Source organism: Porites lutea, chromosome 4 (assembly GCF_958299795.1).
Source record: "Porites lutea chromosome 4, jaPorLute2.1, whole genome shotgun sequence".
NCBI classification, from domain to species: Eukaryota; Metazoa; Cnidaria; class Anthozoa; order Scleractinia; family Poritidae; genus Porites; species Porites lutea.
The window spans coordinates 32,013,810-32,041,507 of record NC_133204.1 but is presented as its reverse complement, the minus strand read 5'-3'; the positions used below and the strand labels follow the sequence as shown (position 1 = coordinate 32,041,507).

Sequence of the window (27,698 nt, the reverse complement as noted above, 5' to 3'; positions counted from 1 at the left end):
GCCTTCGCTATCACCAGGAAAACCTCGAATCGAGCTTAAGGTAAACAGATCAATAAACACTGGGAAAGTTTCGTTTGTATTGTAACCTTATGTTCTTCCCGAAAATTACATCACAAAGTAAAACCGGCCGGACTAAGGACCACATACTGTAGTTATCAGAAGTTAAAATACCTCTTTCTTTCTTTTGCCTTTAACTGCAAAGCATTGGCTGTAAATTACTGAGGTTATCAAACGCAGTTGTTGACCTTCAAACACTCCTGTTTTATTACTATCCAGGACTGTTTTTTCCAATATTTTACTTAAGTCCGGGTCCTGTATGTACTCCTGATCAATTTTCCCTAGATGTAAGAATCCCACATCTTTTTTCATTCTAATCCCTGCATTGACGCAGTCAGCAGCCTGGGTTTCCATTTCTACCATTCTGAATTAGAAACACAAAATAATCGCATTTAGACGCCAATTCTGAAACTGCCTAAGTACAGGGAATTTTTTGACACGTTTACATGGAGGTAACTCTTTTTTATGATGATTATAAAGAATTAAGCATAATTCAAAGTAAGAAAATAGCAATAAATAATAAAAACGAACCTTCCCGAATCTAATAGCTGTAGTAACTAGCGCAGTTACATTGTTTTTCGATGTCATCGAATTATAAAATCTAGCCTTTACTAGTCGGCTTCTTACTTAATAACAATTTGAAATTTTGAAAGGCATTGAGGGCGTTGACCTGATAAAAAATCGTTATATTAAAATAAAAAACAATAATGGGACATACAGGGAAAAAGGTGTTCACACAAAGAAAGACCAAACAAACCCTTGAAACCAATCGCATATCGGAAGTTGGTTTACCGGCCAGAACCTCAAACGTTTATTCAGTGGTATCAAGAGAGAATTCAAAAGTCGCCATTAAAATATTAGGCATTGTTTTCTTTGAGGCACTGAAGGACGTCTCAAGCAATCGATTAAAATGTGCGGAAGTCCCAGGAATTCAACTTCCGTTTAATTAGAACCTCTAAAAATAACTTTGGTAAAATTCACATATCCTGCCCAACACCCTAAGATTCTCTCTCTGTCCCATTTTCCTTTCTTGTTATAAATGATTGATATAAAACAGTAACTGGAAGATAGTGCTATTACTTTTATTCATACTACTACATGAGAAAATTCTGCAATTTGATTGGCTTAGAGCAGTGGTATTTCAGCTTAATTCGAAATACCTACATGTGATCATGAAAATTACAAAACCTTTTGTGAGTAGTAGTATAAACAAATAATAGCATGATTTGTAGGTGTTATTTGGCACCAATACCAATACCACTCGTGATATTTCAAAATTGTCTCAAATTTCACGTATAACAATTTTGAAATATCATTCGTGGTATTTAGGCCAATTATACTTCTACATCAGAAATTTCTGCAATTTGACTGGCTTAGAGCAGTGGTATTTCAGCTTAATTTGAAATACCTACATGTGAAATTATAAACCTTTTGAACGTAGTAGTATGAACAAATAATAGCATAATTTGTACATGATATTTGGCAAAAATACTACTCGTGATGTTTCAAAATTGTCTCAAATATCACTCGCCTAACGGCTCGTGAAATTACGTATAACAATTTCGAAATATCGCTCGTGGTATTTATGCCAAATATCACCGCAAATCATGCTATTACCTAATATACATATCACTACAAATCTTTCTATTACCTAGCATGCATACTCACTACAAATCATGCTTTTTCCTATACATATCACTACAAATCATCCTATTATCTATACAAATTCTTCGGCGTTATGTAACAGCGATGTAATTTACCTTGCAGCTCCTGTACCATCCTCCTCATCTAGTGTTATTCCAGGATCTTCTTTCTTAACAAATTTGTTCTTCAAGGCTTCAAATTCTTCTTTCCCGTTCTCAACTACAAACTTTTCCATTCCTGCAAGAATTGTGTATTTATGGTGTTTAAATGGACGTTCCAGGACAGACCCCCGAGGTTGCTTTGTCATCAGGGTAAACAACTTTACGTCTTGAGTACGGCCATGGACAATAGGAAAATAGTTCCACCTTGCTGACCAAAATTTTCCTTAGAGAATTCTCGTAGCAAGTCTTCAACCAGCTTAAAAGTACAAACATAAAGACAAAAATGATGTTTGGCCCTGCATAATAAAAACTGAAATGAAGGAGTTAGATAAATATCTTCTCAAATTCATTAATAATTCACGAAGAAAATACAATTGAAAGCAAATTAATGTTTATTGAGTGTTTGGAAATCAGATAAAAAACTGCTCAGTTTTGCATCCTTAATTTCTCCCTCTAAAATCATTTTGTCTAAGAAGTAATATCAAGCATTCGACACAGTGTTTCATCACCAAATGAAACACCTCAAACTGCGCGTCGTATTTTCAGTTTTCCTCTGGGGATGAAACACTGCATCTCAAGCTTCATATTTTACGTCAAGACGCAGCCGACCTCAATTGATTTTCGTCTTCACCCTTCAAAAAAAGGTAATGGTAAAGACTCATTCTTTTACGTCGGTAACTCGAAATAGTCATCCGCCTAACGTTTACAGTGTACCCGAATTCTCTTCACCGCTTTCGAACGCCTGTCAATCAAGTGTTCATCAACAAGGCATCTGGGACCATAATAATTGGCAAAAACGTCATGTATGACTTCCCCGTTTATTACAATAAAACCCCGTCCCAAGGGTACATAAGAACTTGCATCTTTGGACTTCTGGCGAAATAGGTTCCTGTATTTTAAAGAAGTGATTTGCAATTCAGCCTAAGAGGATTAATTCTTAAATTCGGTTTGTATTTTCTTATATAAGACTGCTATAAACTTTCCAATCTCAAGGTCAAACTCCGTGGTTAAAATGTTTATCATAATAGACCTTGTCACGGTTGTCGACGTCATCTTGACGAGTAGGCAAACGCGTGCGAAATTACAGTGTTTGTATGGGAATCTAATGTCGAATAATTTCCGTAGAACGGCTGTTCTGAAAAACATATGACTTGTAAACTAAAGCTTCACTCCTAAGGATTCTACTGAAACAACTTGAGGGCGTTACGTGCGCTAAGAGACCTAGAACTACTTTTTAAAATTTTCTATACATTTGTCTATAAGAAAGTCCGGCGAAAAATTACAGACAAGTATATGGAAAATCTAAAGCAAGCCTCTGGAAAAATTTAAGCACAGGTAGGCCCCAAAATTTTTTTAGTACAATCCTTTGTTTTGTAGCTTTAATTTACAAGTCATATATTTTTTTTCAGAACAGCCGTTGAAATTATTTGACATTAGATTCTCATACAAACACTGTAATTTCTCACATGTTTGCCTACTCGTCAAGATGGCGTCGAAAACCGTGACAAGGTCTATTTAACTGTATGTCACATAAAAGAACTTTCTTGATCTTGCTTGGCAACAGGTACAGCTCTTATGTTAGTATTTTGGTTGTTAAAATAGCAAATTTCTGACAGGTTAGACCACCCGGGTTCTTACTATAGTAATATCGGTATTATGCGTATATAAAATATACTGTTCATCACCGAACACACGTGAATCAAAGACTAAAAAAATGAAAAAAAAGGACAAGCAACTTAAATATAAATTAACCTTTTTCTAGCAAGACTCTGGATTCAAGAATCGGGGAACATATTATATTCAACTTACCGCCATAATACTTCAAGCTTGTATGTGCGTGATCAGTCCTCTAAAAATAAGATATGGAAAGAAACTGATCAGGAATGAAACTGAAAACCGTATCCTTCTATAATTGTTTACATTTGCCTTCATCCTCAGTTTTCCTGAACCTTCAATAGCTTGGAGAAACGGCTTTAAGATTTGACGTTGACATTTGAAAAAGAGGTAATTCCAATCCTTTCGTTGCTTTATCTTAGTGGTCAACCTTGAGATCCGATCGAGAGGATCTGGACATTCATTTGTCCTTTGTATTGGAGAGGTGGGGGCGCTATATATCTCATAATTTCCAAATCAACAGTCTTCAAACACAAGTGCGGGTTTGATTGTAAGAAAGGAAAAGAGGACCAAACCGTTAATTAATATGCGAAGGGGTTTAGTATTAATATGCAAGAGGAATAAATCAAATTCCTTTCCTGGTGCATTTTATGTATCGCGTATTGCATTTTAATGTGTAAACCCTGGCATTTTAGTTTGTTGTTTACGTTCTTAAACGCGACACGACGCCTTCGTTGTTGGTGTTCTTATACATGTCGCCCTAACTCACAAAAAAAAAGGGTCTTAGGACATTAAAAAGATATTCGCTCTCATTTCACTTCCCAAGGCCTTTCTCAAGGCCGGAAACGGTTAACATTTATTCCAGACCTGAGTGTTGCTGCTATTTCTTGCCATAATGGGGCTCTTCCATCTAATCACCCTAAACTCGTACACTCCAGACGGATTTAGTTCTTTGCATTTTACAGTGTTCGTTACTAATTCCCTTTTTTTGAACTCCCCTTCTCTTTAACAGTAGCGATACTTCGCCCAGTATTTTCCTCAGTAAGTTTATTGCCTGACCAAACGATCCTTTGTATGGAAATTGAAGTTTCTGCTTTTACCCCTTTGTATGCTCCGCAAAGAACGTTTCCAAATTGGGTAAGGTTACCGTGCAGAAGCATTCTCTTTCACTTTTTCACTGCGCGGCTATTGTTTGTTTTCTGTTGACTTAGCACCCATGTCCAGTCAGTCTCTAACACCTAAATATCGAATTCCGCCAATTTCGTATCCCTTGAATTTTTGGCGTTTTTCTTTTACTTATTTTAACAAAAGGGATTTTAAGGGAGGTTTTCAGTCACCTTACCTTGCAAGAGAAATGAATTTTTATAATGTAATCTGTTCAGTCTCCCTGCAGCTTAAGTAGCTGAATCCCTTCGAGCTATTACTCAATAGTCAGCCTCGTTTCAGACCCTTTTATTTACTTCCCCGAGTTGCATTAAATATTTGTTTATCATCTCTCCCTGTGCACGGTTCTGGAAGCTGATTGGCTGAATAAAGTTTGGTAATTGCGTCTAAACCGAGAATTTTTATGGCTAATGACTTTTATTCCTACCGGCAATTTTAAGTAATGATGTGTTTCCCAACCTTTTTTGTATTATGATGATGATAATGATGATGATAATGGCAGGATATGGTTATTTTCTCGCTTTGTCAGTTCAAGTGTTAAAATTAAGGCTCGGCTCAGTAGATTTTTTTTACTACTCAATGCAATGTTCATATTTAGTAGATGACAAATGTTAAAATTTAGTAACTTACGCAGAAAAACCAAACGTACTCTTTATAGAGTTAAACTCGAAAACAGCATAAATATATAGATATGATTGATTAAACTGCGTATTCGTTGGCACCAATCACACTAGATGCGTCATGACACAGTTTTAGGAGACGATACCATTATAAAAAAGAGTCACGCTACACAAACCCAAATAGCCAGCAAACCGTTTGATCGGCTTCGTAGCCCATATTTACATTTTCTCCTTTATACATACAGCTTCTTCGAATATGAAATTTTATTAGCAATACTAAAGCTTTTTTAGATATCCTAAGCTCATCATAGACCATATGGAAAGATTGCCATTCGCTTAACTTTTTGGTGGTTCATATTAAAATCAGCCTTACTAGCCAAAGTTCAAAAGTCACAGGAATACCCGTCATCTCGAGCGAGATTAGTGCGACTAATTTTAATTTCAGCTAAAGAAAACTCTCCTCCGCAGAGGCTCCCGCTGGATAAAAATAGCAGTAATCGAAAAAAATAGAAAGCGCTCTCTTTTCCTTTCTCCCCAGCCTCCCCACAACACAAACAGGTCTCTGCGGAGGAGAGAGGCTAAAGAATATTATTTCAAGGCCCATTTTTAAATTGGGTCTTTGGTCCGAAAATAGCAGTCTAATGGTGGTCTCGTGGTTTTTAATTGCATTAACTCTCACTGGGTTTGTAGTGTTCACTCTTAGTTTTAGCTATGCCAGCAACGCATGCGTACATAAATTATATACATATCGTACTTGTGTACTTTCATGGTATAAAGTACTTACCCACTTTCTCTTAATCATTGATAAAAGTTATGACCAGTTTCAGTAAAAATAACCTTAAGTTATTTGCTGTAATCTTTGTGCCCAAGATTCTCTTTGGCCCCCTCCCTGACCGTTTTTATCGCCAGAGCTTCTAGTATCTCTTAAAGCAACAGAGAAGTAGCCAATCATAAAATGGTGTTGAGGTACCTAGGCAGACCATATAATAGACTATCATGGTAGTCTACTTAGCTACTAACAAAATAGTGAATAAAAGAAAAGACTAGTGCAGCTTTTTAGGAATGTGTACGTCGTTAAGTTAAGTGGTCATCGAACCACGCTCCCAAATTCCGCACAATCCTCACTTTGGATACACCACGATACCCTGACGGCGCTGACAGTAACCATATTTTAATAGATACCGTGATGCTTTACCTGGAAATTCGTTTTTGACGTCGTTAAGCATAAGTTTGTCGGAGTAAATGAAATGCTTGACGTCCCTAATACATCATCATCTTGATTTCAAGAACAGCTTAGGTTGGCAGATAAACAAAGCTGAGAGTTATCAACATAAGTATGAAAATATCCAATGGTATTTAATTCGCAGATTGTCATCATCATCATCGTGTCTCACCTCCATAACCGAGTGTCATTTCCAGCTGTTGTTTGAGGTAAACTCCTACAAGATTACGACTGTGGTTACTACCAGAACCGCCTCTACGACTACCGTCGACGGCGATCGATGTGATGTGATGTCATTTAAGTGAAATGAGAGAGAGTTGGGTGATTTGTGCTGAGGGTTTTAAAACAGTCGGCCTATTCATATAAGACAATTTTAATGACGTTCAAATGTTTTAATCTTTATGTAACTATCGCTGTAGATTCTTAAAAAGTAGGATTTTGAGCTTTCTACAGCTACCAATTAATCAAATATAAATACTTCATAAAAAGATATAAAGTGTTAAATTATGTTCACAAGTCTTAGTATAAGGCAACAAACTTCCACATGGCGGAACATAATGTAGTTTAAAAAACTGTATATGTTGTGGCCTTCAATTTATGTCCATTTGTTTTTGGGCATGGTAATGCATGATAATGGGTTTAAACAAAAAAAAAACTAAACCAAAGGTAAAAATGGACCACAACATATACAAATTCTCTGGAGCAAAACTGGTAAAGTGACTTTAGGAAGCTTGTTCGCAGTTTATCTAACCCAGTAAGTACGGTCAATTCTCGCTATCACAGAGACCCCTTCACTGAAGGACATGAGAACACTAGCATTGGAAGGTTAACGCTTCCCTGTGTTAATGACATGTAATGAGTTTCAAGCTCACTCTTCTTCTCCAACTCTTACGATTGCTCACATTGTCTCCTGCCTAATGTTCATCCATTTCATTCAAATACCTAACGCACAAGAGGAACTACAATCAGCCTAAATATAAAATCTATGTTACCCATTTATATAACAGATGTTTCCAAAGACATATCATGCGCTGCGCCATCACGGACTGTTGCTATAAAAGGACAACAACGCACGGTCCAATATCGTGACCATAATAAAGGGAGTTCGGACTGTAGTTAATCCTGCGTGATAAACGAAACTAAAACCTTTTGTTACGTCCTTGTTTTTAGCCCCTAGTAGCTGTGTACCAGGATTTGAGTACACACTATTATTAGCAAGTTGAATATGCCATTATCGATTCGCCAATCAGGTTAAAGGGAAATTCGAAACACACTTCTAGTAATTCCTTCAGTTCGTCAGAAGTCCAGAACAAGGATCTTAGAGCTGCTTCACGGACTTTATTAGCCGGAGTTAGATTACGTGTTCAAACAAAGCACAATAACTGTAGCTGGGTAATTTACTGGTAATAGTGATAATATAAAAAGCTTAAAATTACACAGATCACTTTTTTTTCTCCAAAACAACCATTAACCACGTTGCCCCCTGCGGGAACACAAAAAATTTAAGCATTTTAAGTAATAATCCCCCAGCAAAGTGAATCTTTATACAATCTTCGAATATGGTGAGTAAAAAACGAGTTAGACTAGTAAATAATTGGAAATCGGGGCTGCAAGAAAGAAAAGGTGGACCATAAAACGCGATAATATCTCATGTAAGGCCCCGTCCACACGCATCCGTTTTGTGGACGGGCGAAAACGATGCGAAAACGCTACGAGTGGACGCGAATTTTTCTGAAAACGGAAAAAAAATGTTGCGTTTCCAAACGAATACGAATACGTGTGGACAGGGCCTAAGTTTCACCGTGGTTGTAATTAATAAAAGCTGATGACAAGTCTTTAAACAGCCATTTGAAATTTTTGAGCACATACCCACAGGTATTGTCTTCACTGTTGGTGTAACTTCCTAGAAAAGTACAGAAATTCTTGGCAGGGGGGTTTTGGTTATAAAACTTTTAACTAATACAATATACATATCAAGTTTTGCAAACATCAAACCTACAGAGCTCAAAATTATAACATAACAGACATTTGCCTCGGTAATTTACCTTCCGTTACAATGCAATTATCTAATGTACTCAGCGGGGGCCTATACCGTAATTATTAAAAGGGCTTGTTTAACGTTTGTCTCACTATTGTCTCTTATTGATCACGACGTTTCGATCGCGTACTGCTAGACCTCTTCATCAGGCGATGGTGTCGATTTCCCTACTTTCGTACCTCCAAATTACTCACTAAGATTTAGAAGTACGCCTCAACACAAGCTGTCATTACAGAATCAAGAGGCAAAACGAACCCTTTAGGGAAGCAAAAAAAATTGACAATGCAAAGGATAGAAATTAACAACCATGGTTGAGATTCGAAACTTAATCACTAGCAGCCAGGATGCCACTAATAGTACCTCACAGCAAATCTGCATTAACGCGTAATTGAGACCAGCAGTAAGTAGTCGAAACGTCCCGATCAATAAAGACCGTTAGATTCTAAGACGAGTAAGACTACTGGTATGAGTTTTTAGTGCACGCGCATGAACCAAAGTCATTTTGGCGGGAAAACGTGATAGCCGTAGTCATCCTACTACGAATTTTGGCGAGAATGTCGAAGTGGCGGAAACAAGTTGATAAATGTTAGAATTTTTATCATTTTAGGATAGGGAGACGGATTAATCTCCTTCAGTAAAATAATAACACCAAATAATTTGGTGGAGAAAAGCACAATGAAACTTTCCGAGGTATCTATTTCTTTGAAAAGACGAGAAAAAAACTTGAAGTTAAATCTGGTCCTCGTAGTTGTCCTCGTCCTCGAATCTAAGGGTCTCTAATAACTACTAAGTACTCTGGTAATAAAATTGATAAACGAGCCATGCATAATGCACAAATCACGATTCTTTCATTATAATGATAATATCATGGGTGACGAATTACTCCTTAATTTTGGAGCGAAATTTCGACATTAATTTGTAATTTCACATGTGAAATGCAAACCTTCCGTACATCTTAATGAAAAGATGGTGACGAAGTTTTAAAATGTTATGAATGAAGATGTCACGGGCATTAAAAGACGCTTTAGAAAACCTAAACGCAGGAAACAGCACATCAAAGAAGATTCTAACAAGTATTTTGTCGAAAAATTCTGAACTGAAGGCAAAATTTAATATCTCAAGTTTTCAGTGTACGGAGTTCTCGATCAATAATCAATTTCATAAATTTATCCCAAACCAACGATTGTGAGGGCAATTCGTCATCCATAATATCAATTGGTAATCAAAAGGCTCGGGAAATTATTAGGATTTGAACAAAACACGGGTGGAATTTTTCCCTAATTTCACTCGTCACCGTTTGATTACACGTAGTAACTTGTGGGAATTTTGAGTCTCTGTAGGGGTACTAATACTTTGAAATTAAAAACCATACAACTGATGTTCCTCCAAGTTTACAGCATTTTCATCTGTGATAGCTTTCGCTTGCATTAAATGTTTTACCAAAATTTACGATACAACTTAAACAATCTCGGTCGTAATTGTTTACAGATCTCTTTGCTCCTTCCCCTTAATTGGGCAATGATAGGAAACCATGTGATTATGACAGGGTTACCATATTACTTTAAATTAAAGGACTATTTCAAATATTTGTCACATCTCGCAACAACAACATTGCCTCGTGGGATGCAAACTCAAATTTGCTCCTGAAAACAATCAGCCACTTCTTTTGTTTTACTCCAAAGGCTCTTCCTGCTCTGCCCAGGCTTTCTCAATCTCATCCCAGGTTTCCTCCGACAAATCTGTTGAGTGCATCGAGAAAGAAAACTTAATCTGCAATTCAGTAACTTCAAATTATTGCTACAGTCCAGTACTAAAAAATACTCAAATCCCCCTCACCCAGTGAAAATTGTAACCATCTCTTAAACTTGATCTGTGATCCGAAATCAATTTCTTTCAAATAAATGATTATAATTTATTATTCCTGGACCTAAAAAGCTTTAATAAAAATCTTACCTCGCTTGTACAAGAAAGAGAAATTAAACTCACTTATAAAACTCTTTCGTCGACCATTGTACCATTACTTCACATTGCGTCTAACTGGATGTCCAGTGATCGTATTTTTGTTTTTAAATTCTTTATAAGATGGCCTTTCATAGCCTTTTGTCTGAGTTGCGATAAGCTGATCCGATCGTATTTATAATCAGGATCAGTTAAGTTTTTTGTTATTAATAATCGGAATAATTACTGTACTAGCAAACACTTCAATGACTCTGAATAGTTTACATTAACTGGTTGCCATAATTATCGTCTCCATAGTCATGCAACTACCCTAACCTGTCTTAATACCCTTACCACGAGATCAAAAGCGTTAGAAAGAAAAATACTAAAAGTGTGTCATGAAAAAGACAGACTTCTGACCTATTTGCTTTTTTAATAGTGAAACAAATAAAGACGTTTTGTCCCTTAAATCTTCCTTCTTCACTTATCCTTGATCACGGCAGTGGAAACGATAAGCGGTCTTGAGCTGCAGTTTGAAAAAAATGTCTTCTACTTTTTTAATGACATAAGTTCAAAAGATTTTCCTGTGGCCCGTTTCTCCTGTTTATATGTGTCACGTTTCATGTCTTACCAGAGATAATCTTCAAAACAATTGCATATCCCTGAAGTTTTTCGTCGTTGAAGAATTTCGGGAAAGTCAGCGTTGAACTATTCTTAGTGGCAGGAACAAAAATGGTTCGTAGAAATTCATAGTCCACATCAGTGACAGGCTTGTCAAGTGACAACACTCTATTTTCCGCTGCTGGCCTTGTTGACAGCACGTCAACAAACTGAAAAGTAATGAGTGTAAACGCCAGTTGTTAGTCTACTTATAGTTTATGCTAATCTAACGATCCCCAAGACAGCAAAAGCTCGGTATTCCCTCAGTGTATCCCCAAGAAGTTACAGTTGCAATGTCTGACGAATGTTTCAGTGACTGTTTCAGTTTTTGTCTAGTTCCTAGATAGCATCCACTTAGTCTCACCCTAAATGAATACCAGTCTGTTGCAGACTTCAACCCCCCCCCCCCCCCCCCCCCCCCCCCCGATGAGTCCTGAAGTGAAATTAGATAAATAAGTGTCTTTAATGTGGCAATAAATGCCTATGGAAAGCGTGTTAGGGTGGCGGCGCTAAGAAACCTTAGCACTGACGAAAATCTAGCGAGGGGTGGAATAGTGAAATGTTGGAAAGAAGTGCGTTTCTTCTTTTAGTCCAAAATATGTTGCAATTAGACGTTCTAATGTTGTCTTTTTCTCGCGTGAATAAATTATTCATAAGACCGCTTTTTTTGCTTAAAAATGTTTTTATTTTAGATCAACTAAGTCATCTTGTACCCATGGCAACCGATTGTCAACAAAGTTTTTGCAAAACAGTTTTTGCAGGTATGGTTTATAGAAAGCAGAATTTGCGTGCTTAAGAACATTTTGAAAAAATTCGCCAAAAAATCATTTCGTTCGAGATTTAAGAAAATCGATTTGAACGTGACTGATTATTTGCTGTAATTGTTCTTACCCACTTCAGGTACTTTTTGACCCGTTCTTTACGCTTCTCTCTGTTCTTGGTAGGTTTCAACACTGAATCCTTTATGTCCTCCAGTTTCGCAATGTCGTCAGTTGTCAAAAAATCTAGGATATAGAAAATAATGAGTGTAGATTTATTAAAGATTGACTTCTCGTTGTTGGCAAAACACTTAATATTTCGAAAGGATTCACTAGTGGGACACAAATCATATTTGTAGTAACTGGCTCATTACGACAGTGTATTATTTTATCTTCTGACCTACTTGCACATGTACTTGTAAGTATGTAATGGAAGCTTCGCTTTTAGGCTTGGCTAATCACTAAAACATGCTAGTTTATCGCCTTTATTAATATTAATATTGTTATTTCACATCATGTAAAGAACGACTAAACATCAGCTTAATGCAGCTATTAAAATTCTCTTCCGGAAAAACTGATATCCCCATTTTCCCCTCCAGCAAGACATTGGAAGCACCCAATGATAATTGTAATCACTACATTTTTTTTTCATATGTGAGAGAACGTGAGAAACCCAGAATTATATTTTGATCTAACCAGTCAAATTACTCTCCTCGTCCTCCTCCAAGCTAACTGCGGTGTTTTCGTACTCGGCCTCCTCCTCCTCTTTCCATTTCGGGATTCTAGTAAGTCCACGTGCGCATACATAAACAAACTCTCTCTCTCTCTTGGGGAATTCCAGGCAGTTTGTCTCCTTGTTAAAGACAACACGGCAACACTGGAACAGGAATGGTCCTCGAGTATTCTTCCTTGTTGCTATATTTGGAGGAATGTCAATACTCCTGATGGTTTCCTTCAACTGAGCCAATAAGGTCGAAAATTTGAATCCTGCGTCGCCTGCGTCCACTTCCACCTTCGAATATAACACGATTAACTGAACATTTTTTTTCAATAGCCTTCAAGTTGCTTAAAAGTAAATCTTACGTTTCATTTGGATCTGATTCAGCAGTTTTTGATGAAAGGGTACCATTAACTTTTTTCAAGGTTTTCCTTGCTATAGGTGCTTAGCAATATCCTTTTTATTCTTTTATTTATTACTTTGAATCATAAAAGAATAAAGTATGTGGTCCTTTGTCTGGACGAAAAGGACGAAAATGAGTATACTTATCTTAGAAGACTGAGGAATATTTGCCTTGTATGTTGCCGTAACATTTTACTAACTTGTGACAAACCGACAGCTTCTGAGCTTTGCCGAAAATGCTGCATCATAGAAAATGACCGCTCCGTTTGAAGGCCCCTGGTTCGGCCAGTAGTTCCTTGGTCCGGCCACTTCGGCCACTGTGTAAGCCGGCTTGCAAACAAGAAGCAAAAAGAAGCGTTCCAAGCACCAACTGATCTAAATTTCGTATATTTTCTGTAGGCATCATTTTAAACTCGAAACCAAAATGAGATTTCTGTTTAAAGAGCTATAGTTTGGTCTCATGAAGAATTATTCACTTCTGTGCGAAATCGCCCCTATCAAAGCTTAGAGAGGAAGACAAATTTTTCGTTGCTTAGTTCCCGGCCTCAAAAAAAAAACTTCCCATCAAGGCCCGGTCCCTGAAAGGCCGATTAGCGCTAATCTAGGATTAAAATTTTGTTTCACTTTAATTCTGTATTTACCTTCCTATACATTGCCTAGTGTAACATTTTGTGTTATCATTTCTTTTTTTTTCGAAGTAAAGGCACAACAGTACTTTGTAAGCTCGAGTTACATGTTCTTAGACTAGAGACTTACAATTTGGCTTGATCCCGGGTTAAACTTAGGGTGATCTTACACGGGACGATACGCAAAGACGATTTTTAGCGCAACACAGCGTTGCAATGTTGGAAAAATGTAAATATTCAGAACAATGTCGCAACAATGTTGCAACGCTGTGTTGCGCTAAAAATCGTCGTTGCGAACCGTCTCGTGTAACATCATCTTTAGTCGTGCAGCAACGGCAAAGAAATCCGGCGACCGAAAAACGTGCATCATCATAAACGTGCAGTCCGTGCATAGTAATGTTGTGCTCATTAAAAATCTAAAACGACCCATTGTTTGAATTTTTTGACTTTGCTAAAGCTCCATAATATAAGCTTCCTTTTTATGGCCTTCTATATCATTACTTAATAAATAAGGTGCAGTGCTACTGGGAAAGTCTCGAGCAATACATTTAAGTTGAACGCTTCATGCAGTTTTTATTATTTACTCCACTCATTGAAAGTGCTTTACTTAAAATGTGACTCAAAGTTAAAAGATCCTAACCTCAGTTCACGAATCTTAATTTACTAAGAACTAAACGAAACGAAAATTGAACTTTCTGAGGCTTACCCTATTCAATCACTATTTGGCTGGTTTATGTTATCGTCCGGTGGCCGGACTCAATGACTTACTATAGGAATATTATCGACAACTTTGGTCTTAAATTCAACGTGTCGACCGAATTTTTTTGCAAGTCGAAAGAACAATTCTTTTCAATAAATAAATAGATAAATAAATAATGATTTGGAGTTAGCACATCCACAAAGTGGGTCTTCATCTACCTGATTCCTGGTCGAATTAGAATTTGGGAATCTTGGTTTTTGAGGAGAGGAAAAAACCGGAGTACCTGGAGAAAAACATTTCAATGCAAAGGAGAGAGAGCCGACAACAACCTCAACCAACATATGGCGTCGACACCGGGATTTGAACCCGGGCCACATTGGTGGGAGCCGAGCGCTCTCACCACTGCGCCATCCCTTGCTCCCCGCCGTGTACACCAAAAATTAACTTTCTTAACGCCCTTAATCGCATATGCGTGAATTCAAAATATATCCAAGTAATTTAACGCGCCATAAAAAAGACACAAACAACAAAACAAAATTCACCTAAGTTCGCGTTAACTTGATTTTCCAGCCTTCGCTAGCAGCAGGAAAACCTCGAATCGAGCTTAAGGTAAACAGATCAATAAACACTGGGAAAGTTTCGTTTGTATTGTAACCTTATTTTCTTCCCGAAAATTACATCACAAAGTAAAACCGGCCGCACCAAGGACCACATACTGTAGTTATCAGAAGTTAAAATACCTCTTTCTTTCTATTGCCTTTAACTGCAAAGCATTGGCTGTAAATTACTGAGGTTATCAAACGCAGTTGTTGACCTTCAAACACTCCTGTTTTATTACTATCCAGGACTGTTTTTTCCAATATTTTACTTAAGTCCGGGTCCTGTATGTACTCCTGATCAATTTTCCCTATATGTAAGAATCCCACATCTTTTTTCATTCTAATCCCTGCATTGACGCAGTCAGCAGCCTGGGTTTCCATTTCTACCATTCTGAATTAGAAACACAAAATAATCGCATTTAGACGCCAATTCTGAAACTGCCTAAGTACAGGGAATTTTTTGACACGTTTACATGGAGGTAACTCTTTTTTATGATGATTATAAAGAATTAAGCATAATTCAAAGTAAGAAAATAGCAATAAATAATAAAAATGAACCTTCCCGAATCTAATAGCTGTAGTAACTAGCGCAGTTACATTGTTTTTAGATGTCATCGAATTATAAAATCTAGCCTTTACTAGTCGGCTTCTTACTTAATAACAATTTGAAATTTTGAAAGGCATTGAGGGCGTTGACCTGATAAAAAAATCGTTATATTAAAAAAAAAACGATAACAACAACAACAACAATGTATTTATTTAAAGAAATATAAAGTTTACAATACTTCATGTCCTGCAAATAGCTATAATGCTAATCTAGGCTGGACAAGACTTTAACTAAAGGCGTTATTAAATTACATAAGAAAAAAAGAAAAGAAGAAATACAAAAACATACAGAAAGAAACACCTTACATAGAAATTCAAGTACAAGGGATTTTGTTATTTGAAAAAGACTAAAATCACAACTGGAGGTATATACAACATATCAGGTTAACTTCACAAAATATTCTATTAAATAATTAACATTCAAATAATTGTCTTAATTACCTAAAACATTAAGGAGTAGTGATTTAATTTTTTTACGAAAATTATAAACGTTGAGAGTCTTAACAGAAAGTGGAATAGAATTCCAAATAGACACACCAATTCTAGTGAAAGATTTTTTCATTTTTTCAGTTCTAGAGAATTTGACACAGAAGCATTCTTTTGCAGATAATCGCGTATTATAATGATGTTTTGTATTGATTTTCGCAAACTTATCAAGAAGACTTTTAGGAGCTGTCTTAGCATGAACGTCATACATTAAATAGCTTAACTGTTGAAAGAACAAAGACTGAAAAGGAAGACTGTTTGATTCAATAAAAAAAGGGATTGCATGGTCTCTGGGTTTAGAAAAATAAATCAAACGCAGAGCACGTTTTTGCAGAACAAGTATCTTATTGAGATAGGTCTGTGGACAGTTGCCCCATGCACAGATACCATAATTTAAATAAGGAGAAATAGGTGCATGATATAAATTCAAAAGAAGACGCCGTGGAATGTAATGCCTCATTTTAGCAATTATTCCAACCGATCTACTAATTTTGTGACAGATAAAGTCAATATGATGCTTCCATGATAGTTCAGAATCAATCATTATACCCAAATATTTAACAAAGTCCTTCATCTCTAGAGTTACTCGAGTATTTAAAGTTGGATTAAAAATCTTAATTTGAGGAATGAAAGGCATTCTTTTTTGGCGCGGACGAAAAATGACATAATTAGACTTTTTGACGATGAGCGTTAGTTTGTTAGCATTAAGCCATCAACAGCAATTTGTTTTCTTTAGCGAGATTTTTCATCTCTTTGTGCGAAGCCATTTCCAATAACTGTATAACATCATTAAGATTATGAACGAATAACAATTAAGACACTTATCTCCTTAATCCTGAGTTGGATTACTGACCAAGCTTTGCTTCAGATTGTCAAGATCGGCCATGCGTTTTAATTTGAAGACCTCAGAACTACTAGATTTACGAACCAGAATCTCAGAGTTCTTCACCCAGACGTACTGGAATTGATGTGTAGATTTCAATTTGTTTGCCTCGCTAAGAAGTTGCCGTAATCTCGGGATCAGGTGTTCATGAATTCGGATATTTTCCGTGTGAAAATCAGCAGATAAATCCAGATCATCAGGGTTTAAGTTCGAAGTTTCATTGCGATGAGCCATGACTTCTTCTTTGGCCAGTCGTCTTATAAACTTGCACACAATAGGTCTTGGCTAATGGCGGTCAGTCCTTCGGCTATTCACTCTATGAGCGATATCAATGTCGTTTTTCGTCACTCCCTCGGCTCCGATAGCATGGATAAGCTTTAAACAAAACTGCGTGGTGGTTTCAGCAGACTCATGTTCATCCTGTTCAGGAAAACCAATAATTTTGACGTTATACTGAAAGCTGTACTTCAGTATGTCATCAATGGCGGCGTCCAAACTGTCAAGCTTACGGCTTAGATTGTCAAGTTCTTTCGACATATCCTCTCGAAAGTTTTTCGTTATATGGTGGTCCTCACATAAGAAATCAACACTCTTTTGGACATTGTTTCCATATCTTGTTGCAGCGTCTCCAACCTGCTCGATGTCCGCTTGAAGTCGTTGTTGCTCGATGATCGATTTCAGCTTCTGGAGTTCACTATTTACAGCTGAAATCTCTCCCTTTAGTTTAAGGTTTTCCTTCTGTAGATTTTTAACTTGACTCATTTTAGTTTACGACATAAAGCATTGGGCATTGTTTTCTTTGAGGCACTGAAGGACGTCTCAAGCAATCGATAAAAATGTGCGGAAGTCCCAGGAATTCAACTTCCGTTTAATTACAACCTCTAAAAATAACTTTGGTAAAATTCACATATCCTGCCCAACACCCTAAGATTCTCTCTCTGTCCCATTTTCCTTTCTTGTTATAAATGATTGATATAAAACAGTAACTGGAAGATAGAGCTATTACTTTTATTCATACTACTACATGAGAAAATTCTGCAATTTGATTGGCTTAGAGCAGTGGTATTTCAGCTTAATTCGAAATACCTACATGTGATCATGAAAATTACAAAACCTTTTGTGAGTAGTAGTATAAACAAATAATAGCATGATTTGTAGGTGCTATTCGGCACCAATACCAATACCGCTCGTGATATTTCAAAATTGTCTCAAATTTCACGTATAATAATTTTGAAATATCATTCGTGGTTCTTAGGCCAATTATACTTCTACATCAGAAATTTCTGCAATTTGACTGGCTTAGAGCAGTGGTATTTCAGCTTAATTTGAAATACCTACATGTGAAATTATAAACCTTTTGAACGTAGTAGTATGAACAAATAATAGCATAATTTGTACATGATATTTGGCAAAAATACTACTCGTGATGTTTCAAAATTGTCTCAAATATCACTCGCCTAACGGCTCGTGAAATTACGTATAACAATTTCGAAATATCGCTCGTGGTATTTATGCCAAATATCACCACAAATCATGCTATTACCTAGTATACATATCACTACAAATCTTTCTATTACCTAGTATGCATACTCACTACAAATCATGCTTTTTCCTATACATATCACTACAAATCATCCTATTATCTATACAAATTCTTCGGCGTTATGTAACAGCGATGTAATTTACCTTGCAGCTCTTGTACCATCCTCCTCATCTAGTGTTATTCCAGGATCTTCTTTCTTAACAAATTTGTTCTTCAAGGCTTCAAATTCTTCTTTCCCGTTCTCAACTACAAACTTTTCCATTCCTGCAAGAATTGTGTACTTATGGTGTTTAAATGGACGTTCCAGGACAGACCCCCGAGGTTGCCTTGTCATCAGGGTAAACAACTTTACGTCTTGAGTACGGCCATGGACAATAGGAAAATAGTTTCCACCTTGATGACCAAAATTTTCCTTAGAGAATTCTCGTAGCAAGTCTTCAACCAGCTTAAATGTATAAAGATAAAGACAAAAATGATGTTTGGCCCTGCATAATAAAAACTGAAATGAAGGAGTTAGATAAATATCTTCTCAAATTCATTAATAATTCACGAAGAAAATACAATTGAAAGCAAATTAATGTTTATTGAGTGTTTGGAAATCAGATGAAAAACTGCTCAGTTTTGCATCCTTAATTTCTCCCTCTAAAATCATTTTGTCTGAGAAGTAATATCAAGCATTCGACACAGTGTTTCATCACTAAATGAAACACCTCAAACTGCGCGTCGTATTTTCAGTTTTCCTCTCAGTGGGGATGAAACACTGCATCTCATGCTTGATATATTACGTCAAGACGCAGCCGACCTCAATTGATTTTCGTCTTCACCCTTCAAAAAAAGGTAATGGTAAAGACTCCTTCTTTTACGTCGGTAACTCGAAATAGTCATCTGCCTAACGTTTACAGTGTACCCGAATTCTCTTCACCGCTTTCGAACGCCTGTCAATCAAGCGTTCATCAACAAGGCATCTGGGACCATAATAATTGGCAAAAACGTCATGTATGACTTCAGGGTTTATTACAATAAAACCCCGTCCCAAGGGTATATAAGAACTTGCATTTTTGGACTTCTGGCGAAATAGGTTCCTGTATTTTAAAGAAGTGATTTGCAATTCAGCCTAAGAGGATTAATTCTTAAATTCGGTTTGTATTTTCTTATATAAGACTGCTATAAACTTTCCAATCTCAAGGTCAAACTCCGTGGTTAAAATGTTTATCATAATAGACCTTGTCACGGTTGTCGACGTCATCTTGACGAGTAGGCAAACGCGTGCGAAATTACAGTGTTTGTATGGGAATCTAATGTCGAATAATTTCCGTAGAACGGCTGTTCTGAAAAAAAAGTGATTTGTAAACTAAAGCTTCACTCCTAAGGATTCTACTGAAACAAATTGAGGGCGGTACGTGCGCTAGGAGACCTAGAACTACTTTTTAAAATTTTCTATACATTTGTCTGTAAAAAAGTCCGGCGAAAAATTACAGACAAGTATATGGAAAATCTAAAGCAAGCCTCTGGAAAAATTTAAGCACAGGTAGGCCCTAAATTTTTTTTAGTACAATCCTTTGTTTTGTAGCTTTAATTTACAAGTCATATATTTTTTTTCAGAACAGCCGTTGAAATTATTTGACATTAGATTCTCATACAAACACTGTAATTTCTCACATGTTTGCCTACTCGTCAAGATGGCGTCGAAAACCGTGACAAGGTCTATTTAACTGTATGTCACATAAAAGAACTTTCTTGATCTTGCTTGGCAACAGGTACAGCTCTTATGTCAGTATTTTGGTTGTTAAAATAGCAAATTTCTGACAGGTTAGACCACCCGGGTTCTTACTATAGTAATATCAGTATTATGCGTATATAAAATATACTGTTCATCACCGAACACACGTGAATCAAAGAGTAAAAAAATGAAAAAAAGGACAAGCAACTTAAATATAAATTAACCTTTTTCTAGCAAGACTCTGGATTCAAGAATCAGGGAACATATTACATTCAACTTACCGCCATAATACTTCAAGCTTGTATGTGCGTGATCAGTCCTCTAAAAATAAGATATGGAAAGAAACTGATCAGGAATGAAACTGAAAACCGTATGCTTCTATAATTGTTTACATTTGCCTTCCTCAGTTTTCCTGAACCTTCAATAGCTTGGAGAAACGGCTTTAAGATTTGACGTTGACATTTGAAAAAGAGGTAATTCCAATCCTTTCGTTGCTTTATCTTAGTGGTCAACCTTGAGATCCGATCGAGAGGATCTGGACATTCATTTGTCCTTTGTATTGGAGAGGTGGGGGGGCTATATATCTCATAATTTCCAAATCAACAGTCTTCAAACACAAGCGAGGGTTTGATTGTAAGAAAGGAAAAGAGGGACAAATAAACCGTTAATTAATCAGTGCGAAGGGGTTTAGTATTAGTATGCAAGGGGAAAAAAATCAAATTCCTTTTCTGGTGCATATTTATGTATCGCGTGTTGCATTTTAATGTGTAAACCCTGGCATTTTAGTTTGTTGTTTACGTTCTTAAACACGACACGCCTTCGCTGTTAGTGTTCTTAAACATATCGCCCTAACTCAGAAAAAAAAGAGGTTTTAGGACATTAAAAAATATATTCGCTCTCAATTCAGTTCTCAAGGCCTTTCTCAAGGCCGGAAGCGGTTAACATTTATTCCAGACCTGAGTGTTGCTGCTATTTGTTGCCATAATTGGGCTCTTCCATCTAATCACCTTAAACTCGTACACTCCGGACGGATTTAGTTCTTTGCATTTTACGGTGTTTGTTACTAATTCCATTTTTTTTTCTAACTCCTTGTCTTTAACAATAGCGATACTTCGCTCAGTATTTTCCTCATTAAGTTTATTGCCTGACCAAACGATCCTTTCTATGGAAATTGAACTTTCTGCTTTTACCCCTTTGTATTCTCTGCAAAGAACGTTTCCAAATTAGGGAAGGTTACCGTGCAGAAGCATTCTCTTTTACTCTTTCACTGCACGGCTATTGTTTGTTTTCTGTTAATTTAGCTCTCATATCAGTCTCTAACACCTAAATATCGCCAATTTCGTATCCCTTGAATTTTTGGAGTTTTTCTTTTACTTATATTAACAAAAGGGGTTTTAAGGGAGGTTTTCAGTCACCTTACCTTGCAAAAGAAAAGAATTTTTATGATGCAATCTGTTCAGTCTCCCTGCAGGTTAAGTAGCCGAATTCCTTCGAGCTATTACTCAATAGTCAGCCTCGTTTCAGACTCTTTTATTTACTTCCCTGAGCCTCATTAAATATTTGTTTATCATCTCGCCCTCTGGAAGCTGATTGGCTGAATAAAGTGTGATAAGTGTGGATAACCCGAGAATTTTTATGGCTAATGACTTTTATTCCTACCGGCCTTTTTAAGTAATGATGTGTTTCACAACCCTTTTTGTATCATGATGATGATAATGATGATGATAATGGAAGAATATGGTTGTTTACTCTCCGTCAGTTCAAGTTTTAAAATTAAAAGGACAAAATAAGGCTCGGCTCAGTAGATTTTTTTACCACTCAATGCAATGTTTATATTCAATACATGAAAAAATGTTACGCAGAAAAACAAAACGTACTCTTTATAGGGTTAAACTCGAAAACAGCATAAATATGTAGATATGATTGATTAAACTGCGTATTCAAGTTTATTAAGAAAGTTTATTAAGAAAAATTGAGAAAATACAAAATATGATATACCACTGCTCGCAGTTAGCTATAGCTATTCGAGGCGAGCAGTGGCTTGACACTAAGTAGAATAATTACAATAACAATACAATTAAAATACTAAGTAGAATTAATGATTATCGTACAATACATTATTATTACATTATTATTCGTTGGCACCAATCACACTAGATGCATCATGACACAGTTTTAGAAGACGATACCATTATAAAAAAGAGTCATGTTACACAAACCCAAAATAGCCAGCAAAGCGTTTGATCGGTTTCGTAGCCTATATTTACATTTTCTCCATTATACATACAACTTGTTCGAATGTGGAATGTTATTAGCAATACTAAAGCTTTTTTAGACTATGATCCTAAGCTCCTAGACCATATGGAAAGGTTGCCATTCGTTGCCATTTAATATTCTTTTTTGTTCATATTAAAATCAGTCTTACTAGCCTAGACACAGGAATACCCGTCATCTCGAGCGAGGTTAGTGCGACTAATTTTCATTTCAGCTAAAGAAATCTCTCCTCCTCAGAGGCTCTTGCTGGATAAAAATAGCAATAATCGAAAAAAAAAGAAAGCGCTCTCTGTTCCTTTCTCCCCAGCCTGCCCACAACACAAAGAGGCCTCCGCGGAGAAGAGATGCTAAAGAATATTAATTCCACTGGCCATTTTTGAATTGGGTCTATGGGCCGAAAATAGCAGTCTAAAGGTGGTCTCGTGGTTTGTAATTGCATTAACTCTCACTGGGTTTGCAGTGTTCACTCTTAGTTCTTTCATGGCATGAAGTACTTACCCACTTTCTCTTAATCATTGATAACAGTTATGACCAGTTTCAGTCAAAATAACCTTAAGTTATTTTACCTTTGTGCCCAAGATTCTCTTTGGCCCCCTCCCTGTCCGTTTTTATCGCCAGAACCTCTTGTATCTCTTAAAGCATCAGAAAAGTAACCAATCCTAATAAAATGGTGTTGAGGTACTTAAGCAGACCGTATAATAGACTATCATGGTAGACTATTTAGCTACTAACAAAATAGTGAATAAAAGAAAGGACTAGTGCAGTTTTTTAGGAATGTGTACGTCATTAAGTTAACTGGTCGTCGAATCACGCTCCCAAATTCCGCACAATCCTCACTTTGGATACATCACGATACCCTGATGGCGCTGACAGCAGCCATTTTTAATAGATACCGTGGTGCTATGCCTGGAAATTCGTTTTTGACGTCGTTAAGCATAAGTTTGTCGGAGTAAATGAAATGCTTGACGTCCCTGATACATCATGATCTTAATTTCAAGAACAGCTTAGGTTAGAGGATAAACAAAGTTAAGAGTCATCAACATAACTATGAAAATCTCCAGTGGTATTTAATTTGTAGATTATCATCATCATCATCATCGTGTCTCGCCTCCATAACCGACTGTCATTTCCAGCTGTTGTTTGAGGTAAACTCCTACAAGATTACGACTGTGGTTACTACCAGAACCGCCTCTACGACTACCGTCGACCGCGATCGATGTGATGTGATGCCATTTAAGTGAAATGAGAGACAGTTGGGTGATTTGTGCTGAGGGTTTTAAAACAGTCGGCCTATCATATAAGACAATTTTAATGACGTTCAAATGTTTTAATATTTATGTAACTATCCCTGTAGATTCTCAAAAAGTAGGGTTCTGAGCTTTCTACAGCTACCAATTAACAAATAAAAATACTTCATAAAAAGATATAAAGTGTTAAATTATGTTCACAAGTCATAAGGCAACAAACTTCCACATGGGGGAACGTAATGTAGTTTAAAAAACTGTATATGTTGTGGTTCAATTTATGTCCATTTGTTTTTGGGCATGGTAATGCACGATAATGGCTTTAAACAACAAAAAAATTAAACCAAAGATAAAAATGGACCACAACATATACAGATTGTCTGGAGCACAACTGGTAAAGTGACTTTTTAGAAGTTTACTCGCAGTTTACTTAACCAAGTAAGTACAGTCAATTCTTGCTATCACAGAGGCCCTGTCACTGAAGGACAAGAGAACACTAGCATTGGAAGGTTAACGCTTCCCTCTGTTAATGAGTTTCAAGCTCCCTCTTCTTCTCCAACTCTCACGACTGCTTATATTGTCTCCTGCCTAATGTTCATCCATTCCATTAAAATACTTAACGCACTAGAGGAACTACAGTCAGCCTAAATGTAAAATCTATGTTACCCATTTATATAACAGATGTTTCCAAAGTCATCATCGCGCCATCACGGACTGTTGCTATAAAAGGACACCAACGCACTGTCCGAGGAGTTGACTGTAGCTACTCCTGCGTGATAAACGAAACTAAAACCTTTTGTTACGTCCTTGTTTTGAGCCCCTAGCTGTGTACCACGATTTGAGTACACACTATTATTGGCAAATTGAAATTATCGATTCGCCAATCAGGTTAAAGGGAAATTCAAAACACACTTTTAGTAATTTCTTCAGTTAGTCAGGAGTCCAGAACAAGGATCTTAGCGCTGCTTCACGGACTTTATTAGCCGGAGTTAGCTTACGTGTTCAAACAAAGCACGATAACTGTAGCTGGGTAATTTACTGGTAAAAGTGATAATATAAAGAGCTTAAAATTACACAGAACATTTTTTTTCTCCAAAACAACCATTAACCATGTTGCCCCCTGTGGGAACACAAATAATCCCTCAGCAAAATGAATCTTTATACAATCTAGATCTTCCAATATGGTTAATAAAAAACGAGCTAGGCTAGTAAATAATTGGAAATCCGGGCTGCAAGAAAGAAAGGTGGACCGTAGAACACGATAATATCTCATGTAAGGCCCTGTCCACAAGTATCCGTTTTGATTTGAAAACGCAACTTTTTCTTTACGAACACGGCTTCCGTCCACACGTATCCGATGAATACGATCAATGAAAACGGAACTTTCGAAAACGCTCTCCAGAGTGGATCTTTTTGAAAACGCTGTTTCCTTGTGTACGTGTGGACAGACGAAAACGTAACTTTTCGAAAACGCTGAGGTCACATTATCAGCTCCAATCCACTCCGAGCAATATTAGGAACTTATTCAAGATCGCGGACTGGCGCTTCCCTTTCTAGTCTTTTTTACTTGGGCTTATTTCTAACCTAGTTGCTTGTTTTCAAGCAAATTTAGCTTTGTTAATTATTCAAGCTGACTATTCCAGAAGGCGGCAGAACATAGTCGGGTTACTTTCGCTACCGGTGTCAAGAGGCATATGCGTCAAGCAAGCGCAGTCGGGTAAGTTATCGTTTTCAAATCGATTTATGTTATACGTTTGGACGGGCGAAAACGCTACGAATACCTGCGCACAGGGCCTAGATTTTACCGTAGTTGTAATTAATAAAAGCTGATGAAAAGACTTTAAACAGCCATTTGAAATCTTTGAACACATACCCACAGGTATTAACTTCACTGTTGGTGTAACTTCCTAGAAAAGTACAGAAATTCTTGGCAGGGGGGTTTTGGTTATAAAACTTTTAACTAATACAATATACATATTTTGCAAACATAAAACCTACTGAGCTCAAAATTCTAACATAACAGACATTTGTCTCGGTAATTTACCTCCCGTTACAATGCAGTTATCTAATGTACTCTCCGAGGGCCTACACCGTAATTATTAAAAGGGCTTGTTTAACGTTTGTCTCACTGTTGTCTCTTATTGATCACGACGTTTCGATTGCTTACTGCTAGTCCTCTTCATCAAGCGATGGTGTCGATTTTTCTACTCACGTTCCTCCAAATTACTCACTAAGATTTAGAAATACGCCTTAACACAAGCTGTCATTACAGAGTTAAGGGGCAAAACGAACCCCCGAGGGAAGCAAAAAAAAAAATGACAATGCAAAGGATAGAAATTAACAACCATGGTTGAGATTCGAAACTTAATCACTAGCAGCCACGGTGCCACTAATAGTACCTCACAGCAAATCTGCATTAACGCGTTATTGAAACCAGCAGTAAGCGATCGAAACGTCCCGATCAATAAAGACCGTTAGATTCTGAGACGAGTGAGACTACAGGTACGAGTTTTTAGTGCCCGCGCATGAACCAAAGTCATTTTGGCGTGAAAACGAGATAGCCGTAGTCATTCTACTACGAATTTTGGCGAGAATGTCGAAGTGGCGGAAACAAGTTGACAAATGTTAGAATTTTTATCATTTTAGGATAGGGAGACGGATTAATCTCCTTCAGTAAAATAATAATACCAAATAATTTGATGGAGAAAAGCACAATGAAACTTTCCGAGGTATCTATTTCTTTGAAAAGACGAGAAAAAAACTTGAAGTTAAATCTGGTCCTCGTAGTCGTCCTCGTCCTCGAATCTAAGGGTCTCTAATAACTACTAAGTACTCTGGTAATAAAACTGATAAACGAGCCATGTATAATGCACAAATCAAGATTATTTGATTGTAATTATAATATCATGGGTGACGAATTACTCCTTAATTTTGGCCGCGAAATTTCAGCATTAATTTGTAATTTCACGTGTGAAATGGAAACCTTCCGTACGTCTCAGTGAAAAGATGGCGACGAAGTTTTAAAATGTTATGAATGAAGATGTCACGGGCATTAAAAGACGCTTTAGAAAACCTAAACACACGAAAAACAAATCAATTCTGAACTTAAGGCAAAATTTAAGATCTAAAGTTTTCAGTGCGCGGAGTTCTCAATCTATGATCAACGTGATAAATTTATCCAAAACCAACGATTGTGAGTGCAATTCGTCATCCATAATATCAATTGGTAATCAAAAGGCTCGGGAAATTATTAGGATTTGGACAAAACACGCGTGAAATTATTCCCTAATTTCACTCGTCACCATTTGATTACAAGTACTAACTTGTGGACATTTTGAGTCTCTGTAGGAGTACTGATACTTTGAAATTAAAAACCTCACCACTGATGCTCCAAGTTAAGAGCGTATTCATCTGTGATAGCTTTCGCTTGTATTAAATGTTTTACCAAAATTTACGATACAACTGAAACAATCCCCTTACTGGGGTAATGATTGGAAACCACGTGATTATGATCGGGGTATCATATTACTTCCAATTAAAGGACTATTTCAAATATTTGTCACATCTCGCAACTACAACATTGCCTCGTGGGATGCAAACTCAAATTGCTCCTGAAAACAATCAGCTACTTCTTTTGTTTTACTCCGAAGGCTCTTCCTGCTCGGCCCAGGCTTTCTCAATTTCATCCCAGGTTTCTTCCGACAAATCTGTTGAGTGCATCGAGAAAGAAAACTTAATCTGCAATTCAGTAACTTCAAATTGTTGCTACAGTCCAGTATTAAACAAAACTCAAATCCCCCTCACCCAGCGAAGATTGTAACCATCTCTTGAACTTGATCTGTGATCCGAAATCAATTTATTTCAAAGAAATGATTATAATTTATTACTCCTGGACCTTAAAATCTTAGATAAAAATCCTACCTCAGTTACCATCAAAATAAATTCACTTATAAAACTCTTTCGTCGACCATTGTACCATTACTTCAGATTGCGGCTAACTGGATGTCATCGTAATATTGTT

At 36.8% G+C, this 27,698-nt stretch overlaps 2 protein-coding genes across 2 annotated transcripts in view; both read right to left on the bottom strand.

Moving 5' to 3' along the window:
• Positions 1-2,078, bottom strand: part of LOC140932980 (uncharacterized) — a 4,347-nt gene extending 2,269 nt beyond the window's left edge. Inside the window, exons 1-2 of the mRNA XM_073382487.1 lie at positions 1,818-2,078; positions 172-421 (exon numbers count right to left, since the gene is read on the bottom strand). Of these exons, the coding sequence (XP_073238588.1) occupies positions 172-421; positions 1,818-2,008 (441 nt within the window). The 5' untranslated portion in view covers positions 2,009-2,078. The remainder of the gene's footprint in view (positions 1-171; positions 422-1,817) is intronic.
• LOC140934537 (uncharacterized) overlaps positions 1-27,698 on the bottom strand; it is a 125,414-nt gene that overhangs the window by 38,879 nt on the left and 58,837 nt on the right. The window lies entirely within an intron of this gene.